At 42.7% G+C, this 7544-nt stretch overlaps 1 protein-coding gene across 1 annotated transcript; it reads left to right on the top strand.

Annotated features, from left to right (window-relative positions):
- The first annotated feature begins 377 nt into the window (after positions 1-377).
- On the top strand, positions 378-5643 carry LOC148819191 (myosin regulatory light chain 2, ventricular/cardiac muscle isoform). Its single transcript, XM_088936175.1, has 7 exons — positions 378-464; positions 2467-2556; positions 3451-3526; positions 3616-3720; positions 4251-4329; positions 4721-4769; positions 5212-5643. The coding sequence occupies exons 1-7, from the start codon at positions 462-464 to the stop codon at positions 5314-5316; spliced, it is 507 nt and encodes a 168-aa protein (XP_088792301.1). The 5' UTR covers positions 378-461; the 3' UTR covers positions 5317-5643.
- The last annotated feature ends 1901 nt before the right edge of the window (positions 5644-7544 follow it).

Genomic DNA, 7544 nt, shown 5'->3' with positions numbered 1-7544 from the left:
CAACCTAGACTATTGCGCTTAGTGCTGGTGTATATCTTTATAAGACACAAGAGTGGGAGCTTTGAATTCCTCTGCTGCTTTTGGGAGGTCTGCCAGGGCAGCTGTCAGTCAGCCTCGTGCATGTGGAGCAGGTTTCTGACCAGGGAAGGGAAGAGATGCACATCAATCTTGGGGAGAGCGTGCCATTTCTTTAACCTCCAGGCCCTCGCTGTGCCAGCAGACATCGTCAGAGCACACTGCTGTCATTCGAAACCACTGTTATTCCAGGCCCCGGGACAATGCAGCGGGGTGAGGGGTGGGACATAGCTTTTACCTGTCACTGCCTAAACAAGGCAACGTTTATTTATAACGTGGGGTGCAGGGGTGGCGCGGGGGTATATAATTCTGCCCCACCCGGAGGCCTGATTGTTAAGCAGCAGCTGGGAGCCTCTCTTTAGTCCTGCACATCTCCAGCTTCAGCCATGGTGAGTGCACTGCGCAAGAACTCTGCATTGACGATGAGTGGCAAGTTTGCACCCACACGTAAAGAGCTCTGACCCTGCAATGTGAATCGGGAACTGCTAACATTGCTGGATGCTTCCACTGGGGTCATTTTTCGGGGGTTGATGGATCACGTCACCCCAGTTCTCCCTTCAGCCACCGTGTTGCGCGCGGGCTTGTTTACTCATAGATGGATGCACGTAGCACAGTATAGAGGTGCACAGGACGTCGGGAATGTTATCTCTTTCTCCTAATCCGCAGATTTTGGCAAGTCATTTCCTAAGTCTGGGGAGAGTGGTGGCACAGTGGTTAGTACTGCTGGAGCCCTGGGTTCAATTCTGGACCTGGGGTGCTGTCTGTGAGGAGTTTGCATGTTCTCCCCGTGTTTGTGTGGGAGTCCTCCCACAGTCCAAAGACCTCCAGGTAGGTTAACTGGATTCTGGGAAAACTGGCTCTGGTGTGTGCGCCCTGTGATGGACTGGCATCCTGTCCAGGGTGTATCCCACCTTGTGCCCATTACTTGCCGGGACAGGCTCCAGCTCCAGCACTCCCCTATAATGGGTAAAGAGGTTAGTAAATGGATGGATGGATCTTCTAAGTCTGATGTTCACCTTTCAAATCACACTTGCTTGTGTTTTGAGTCATCTGTTGTGGGAACTACAGCCACAGTGTTTGTAACAGTATCTGAAAAACTGCAGGCAGACAGAATGCCTAGAAAGTGCCTCAGTGCAATGGATGGATATAGAAAAGAAAATCGTCTAAGAATCGTCTAAGAACACATTGAATATAATAAGACAATATGTCGTGCAAAGAAAATAAATAGAGCATTTTCATGGTTTGCACAATATACAGTATTGTTTACTTGCTTTTGACTATAAATAATTGTTCATTCCTAAATTTGGCAATTTTTTTAATATTCCTGTTTATATAAAGGATGACAGCCTAGATTGTTTAACAAACTTCTCCCTTGTTGATTTATAGGGAGATTGTAAAGAAATTTGTGTAAATAAGGGACAGTTATTGATTGTCCTTAGATTCGTTTGTCTGATTTTGATCGGAAACGAGCTAATTGGAAACAGTGTCCCTTGCTCAAATTCGATCTTTTAGGCTAACTAGCCAGAACGGAGAAAATCCATTTTTTTAGTAAATGAACCGTGATTTAAAAATGCTATACTGAAATTGTGAAACACGAAATTTAATTCTAATAAAAGGTCTCTTAACCAAATAAACCGAGCCACCCTGTTTATGTACTGAGGTATTGGAAAATATGCTCCTGCGTCATGACCCTGGGCCGTCATGCACACTTGTTGGTTGCTAATCCGCACACAGCACAAGGTAGCAGTTGTCCCAGAGCGGCTGAATCTAGAGCATGTCATTTGAACTGGAGAAACTCTGTTGACAAATTTCATTTGGGAGACGAAATGCACTTTTTCTTAGCAAAAGGCTCATAATACCTGTCGAGACATGCACAACTCAGATCTATTTTTATGTTGCTGTGCGACAGCATTGGTAAAACCTTTCCACTCAAAATGTGAATGATAACCATTTCTGATTAAGAAGAAAGTTATTTTATCTCTCAAAAAGTCTTCTATTGCATGCTATGCTTTATCTTTATGCAATTAAAATATCGGTCAGATTTTTCTCCACAAATCAGGGAGTTCCAAGTAAAGTTTATATGATGGAACCCTATATACAGTATAATACAATATTTTTTAAATAAACCCTATAATGGACTATTAAAACAAGATTGAAGATATCTATAACATGGAGAAAAATAACTCATACATTCAGGAGCATTTAAAGCTTATGCATGGTAACAACTACATTTGTATGGCTAAGAAAGCAGAGGCTTGATGTGGCTAATACATTTGTGGTGCTCTACCACTGAGCTTCAGGGTTCTCAGAGCCACTCTGAGCACATTGAGAAAGGGAGTCTTGATAATGCACACTGTGGCATAACTCGCTGGTCTTTGCTGCCCCCCACAGGCACCCAAAAAGGCCAAGAAGAGGGCGGAGGGAGCAAACTCCAATGTATTCTCCATGTTTGAACAGGCCCAGATCCAGGAATTCAAGGAAGTGAGTGTCTGCCCGTCCATAAAGCTCCAGCTCAAGGGATATTTACAGACTTCTTGGTTTCCCAAGTTGTTCTGCTTAATACATCCAGCAATCGCCTCGGTAAACTAATTATTGGCTATCAATACTTAGCCAATGATTAGTCAATAATTAATAATTAAATAATCAAGGATGCAGCTCCTTCACCTTTCAGCGATACTTCTCAATGGGATATACATTGCCTGTGGGAACTTTTCAAAAGCTTCTCAAATAGCTTCTATGTGAAACATTTTCAGGTTTTAGGATTTAAAAGGTAGAATCCTAGGAAGGAAAGCGCCAGAGAGGAGAAGAGTGAAATATGTATTCTATTATATCTATATATAGATCTGCTTTTTAGCTGGATGTTATTTGTGGGTAAGAAAATGTGGGGAAAATGTGTTTGCATGAGACCTAAACACCTTAAAATCTGTTCTGCAATATAATTAAAGAGCCATAAAGTTCAAATAGTCCCTCTAATATGAGGCAGCCACAGTTGACCCATAAGGAAAATAACTATTGTACATACATCATTAAAGACAGAACAGTGCACTGCTAAGCAGGAGGGTTAGGGTTACACAGAGGGTAAAACAGGCTATAATTCCTGAGTTTACCATGACATCTCCAATATGGCTGTTTGTCAGTGGGAGATTTAAAATAACACTAAATATTAACAAAAAGAAGAAAAATAAATAATTAAACTGGCTTTCTTCAGTCCCCCCTCGACCTACAGAGACAGTGATGTCCACACAGAGGGCTGTTGGGCGTTGACTGACATGACCGAAGAGTGTGTGGAAATTCTTGGACAAGTTTAGTTACTGCCTCCTCATGCCAGAAACATGCTGTCACTGACTAGCTGTGCCCCCCCCCCCCCCCCGGTAGGCTTTCACCATCATGGATCAGAACCGAGACGGGTTCATCGACAAGAACGACCTGAGAGACACCTTCGCTGCTCTGGGTGAGTGCGACTGCCGCGCTTGTACAATCGCCTGTCCCGCCCCGCCCGAGCCCGACGGGGCTCAACTGTACTTTCTGTCCCTACTTTAGGGCGATTGAACGTGAAACAAGAGGAGATTGACGAGATGCTGAAAGAGGCTCCTGGTCCAATCAACTTCACTGTCTTCTTAACCATGTTCGGTGAAAAGCTAAAAGGTAAGGAGGGAGTGTCACACACACACAGATCGGCCAATTTGGTCATGGTGGAAAGAAAAAGCCCGGGAAATCTGAACAAAACAACTTTCATTCATCACAGTCACCACTCAGAGTGTCTAATTACATTTAATAGAGTTCTTTTGCTGTGTTGTTCTGCACCGGAATAGAGACATTGCAGGAAAATGCCTCCAGCTTTAAAATACTTTAACATCCAGTGCTGAAAAGCTCATCGTAGAATGTATGACACAAAAATAAGAATTAAAACCAGATACATGCATCAAAGAAGAAGCGAATAAACTTTACACAAGTGCATAGAAATGAAAAAAAAAGTGGAACCTCCTGAAACATTTAACTTCACGCCTGAGAGCTGACAGAATCGATTGTTATCGCCAAAATGGACTTCTGGAGTTTTGCTTACCTTCCTTCTCCCAGATGTTACACATACAAACAAAACATCAGTGCAGTCATATGATACATGTACAAACGTGGTTCAAAATGACAAGCCAGATGAGTCAATGTCGGCCTTGTAGGTGCTGACCCTGAGGAGACCATTCTGAACGCATTCAAAGTGTTTGACCCGGAAGGCAAAGGAATTCTGAAGAAGGATTAGTAAGTACCACTCTCCATTGCACTGCGTTTTGAAAGGCTTGGGGGCCAGACAGATATTTTTTTGCCTAACGCAGACCTATTCTTTGTTTGTCAAGTCAAGCTTCAGGCTGTTGTTTCTAAACCAGGGGTTCTCAGATGCAGATACTTGCCGATTTGTCGTCCAGCTCTTGTAATTTTATATTCAAGTGTAATTAATTCCTATGTGATACTGTTCTTGAGTTTATAAGCGTGTGTGTCAGACAGTGCATGGTTTTGAGAAAAACATAATGAATCTCATTCAGTAGCACATCAGATGAAAGGCCACAGTCCCCTCAATCACGGATTTGGTTTACTGATTTTGAATGGGCTCTTCATTCACATTGGATCACAATATACTGCTCTCTGTTTTCAGCGTAACAGAAATGTTGACGACTCAAGCTGACAGATTCACCCCCGAAGAGGTAGGTTTTCAAGAACATCTGCTCTCTACCAAACCTCAGTCTTAGTCATGGACAGTAGTAAAGGTGTCTGACTGTCAGAAATCACAACTCCCACATTCATACAAGAAGTAAAACACCTGGGCAGTAGTCCAGAAACTGGAATCATGATTATAATGCTTAGGTGTTTAAGGTACAGGGATTCACTGCTGTCCATTGAAGACAGGAACTGGAGCTGAGGAGTTCCAGTTTTCATGAGCATTTCTTCACAAAACCAAACAGAAGTATTGTATACTCTTTCTTGTTACATTAAAAAGGTGTGTGTAAAATACATTCCCAAGAGTCGTGGTGAAGCTTTAGCTGAAATGGGAAGGCACTATTTGTCTTTCATTATTAGGTAGGGAGGTGCTGGTTTTTCCAAAGTCTTTTTACCCGTTCTGCTCTCTCCCTCTGCTCCCGCTTCTAGATGGAACAGATGTTCACTGCCTTCCCCCCAGATGTGTCCGGAAATCTCGACTACAAGAACCTGGTTTACATCATCACACACGGCGAGGACAAGGATCAGGAGTAGTTATGGTTATATCGGTTAAGTCCCCACCCTTACACATGATCTGCCCCCTCTCTCACCACATCCCACTTTGTCTTGCTTAGATGGCCGAATCCTGTTTTGTCAGCTCAGTGGTACAGTATGTACTGACACAAGCAGCTCAGCAGAAACTAGACAGAATAGTGCAGGAAGTGACCCTTCATCTCCTCCCACACTGTGTTTACATTTCAGACCTTATACATGTTCATGATTTTTACTTCTTGTTTTGCTGCATTTTATTTTCAATAAAAACATCACCTGTGGCCGACAATTCACCTATAAACTTGTACAATAAATGATCTCAGCACTGTTCTTGAGAGGTCTTGCTGCTGAATTTTTTTTACTGTTCTGGTAACTGCCCCACAGGCTCATTCTGGTATGCTGGTATGAAAAAGTCCTTTCTCAATTAACCCAAAATATCACCAAATGTTGTGGTTTTTGGTGATGTCCAGCAAAACAATTTTATTAAGGTATTTACATTCCCAGATGTTTGGGTACCTTAGACACTCAGACATGTAGCCACTTTGCAAAGCTCAAGGTGTTTGTTTATTGTGTTTGTTTTTAAAAAAGGTTACTTCGGGTTGTTTTATTGACATGTTTAAGGAGTTACAAAATTCGTAGTTAACACAAACATTACAGTAGCATGTTATAAATGTAATATTTTGTCTGTGACAACATTGTATGGAAAGGTTTAATAAGATCCTCCTGGGGGTTTCAGATTGCTTTGTACAAAGTGGCAAACTTTTTCGTGTTGCCACAGTGTTATATTTTTAACTGAGCTGCGGCTCAAATCCTGACCTGCGCCTATTGACTCTAGTTCCAGGCAGCCCTTGATTTCGCCCAGAAGTTAACTGCTTCAAAACGAGGGAAAGCTCCATTCACCACGTGCTAAATCAGACAATCCGATTTCTCTCTCATGTGACTGCCCCTCTCAGCTCCAGCTGTGCCACTCCACATAGAGGCTTACAAGGATACAATCATGTGCAACAGGATACCAGCAGTACACTAGAGCAGCTCTTGTGCTCTCAATGTACTTAGAAATATGTAGAAACCAGAATAAGCCCTAAGAACTGAAGCTTGTTAACCCATAAAGTACTGGGCTATACTAATGCTCTGGTCAACACATTGCCTGCTTGCTTTAGCTTCACCCCACTGGGAAAATGAAACCTTTACTTTTTTTGACTCCGCCAATTAAAAAGCCTACTGACTCACATAAGGCGGCGGCAGCCTTCAGGGATTCTTTAGGTACAAGTCCTGATTAGCATGTACCGCACAGCAGCCCCTGACACGAGCTCCCCGCGCTGCAAGGACTGGATGATTAAAGTGCTGAGAGCCCAGCGAAGTGTTGCACAGTGAGGAGAATGCAAGGGGCTCCCTGATTCATCCCTCACTAATTATACAGTGTGCGTTCATGTCAGCGGGACCCAGCTGTCAGTTTGTATGTCGGCAAATCTGCACTGCAAGAACACACTTCTGTTTATGAGAATCTACGAGGAATTGTTAATCATCTCATTTATGGGTTTCAAGGCTCACGGCACTGATTCTACCCAGTCCTGGAAGGTTAGTAAGCCAGCTGATCGTGTTCTTCAGTGTTCGGTCATGCACTCTAATTGTTTGCCCTTTAAGAAAAAAGAAAGAGCAGCCAACACACGCTTATCTGATGTGCTTTACAGTCTAGGGCAGTCAAGGGATGCCTTTTTCTTCATTTAAATGCAACACATTTCAGTATGTGAGATCGCATCATGCATATTATTAACCCCAGAGATAAAACAGTGCAGTAGTCACTTTCGCATGGAACAGAAAGGGGACCTTTCCCTGTATGAAATGTATTTTAAAAACATGAATGTGTACTGAAAATAAATTACAGGGACAATCAAGACGTGTTTAACTTGCTAAGTGTATTTCTCAGAATACATATTTTTGTCTAGCTACTTTTTTTCACTGTTCGACTTGCTGCCAGGAGTATTTGCTTTTCTTCCATTTGGAAATATATCTCTGTGACAAGGGTTTGCAAATGATAAAAGTGAAACGAACTTCCTTTCAGAATAAAATTCAGTCTGAAGCACAGTTATAACTAGATAGCCTGTACACACAGATTCTCAGCTGCATCTAGTGACAGTCAAGCAACAGACAGCCCACCATGACTAGAGCTTGTCTTTCTTTTATTGAACAGCTGGAGGTGTTGGGGGACTTCTGGGCTCTGGCTTCACCTC

The sequence above is a fragment of the Atractosteus spatula genome, chromosome 17 (assembly GCF_055471065.1).
Source record: "Atractosteus spatula isolate fAtrSpa1 chromosome 17, fAtrSpa1.hap1, whole genome shotgun sequence".
Classification (NCBI taxonomy): domain Eukaryota; kingdom Metazoa; phylum Chordata; class Actinopteri; order Semionotiformes; family Lepisosteidae; genus Atractosteus; species Atractosteus spatula.
Note: the sequence above shows the minus strand (reverse complement) of the source record. Positions and strands in the feature narration are given on the sequence as shown.

Bases quoted from the DNA above. Each gene is read 5' to 3' on its own strand.
- LOC148819191 (XM_088936175.1), top strand. The intron at 3,721-4,250 runs GTAAGGAGGGAG...TCGGCCTTGTAG, and splicing joins GTTCGGTGAAAAGCTAAAAG to GTGCTGACCCTGAGGAGACC. The intron at 4,770-5,211 runs GTAGGTTTTCAA...TCCCGCTTCTAG, and splicing joins ACAGATTCACCCCCGAAGAG to ATGGAACAGATGTTCACTGC.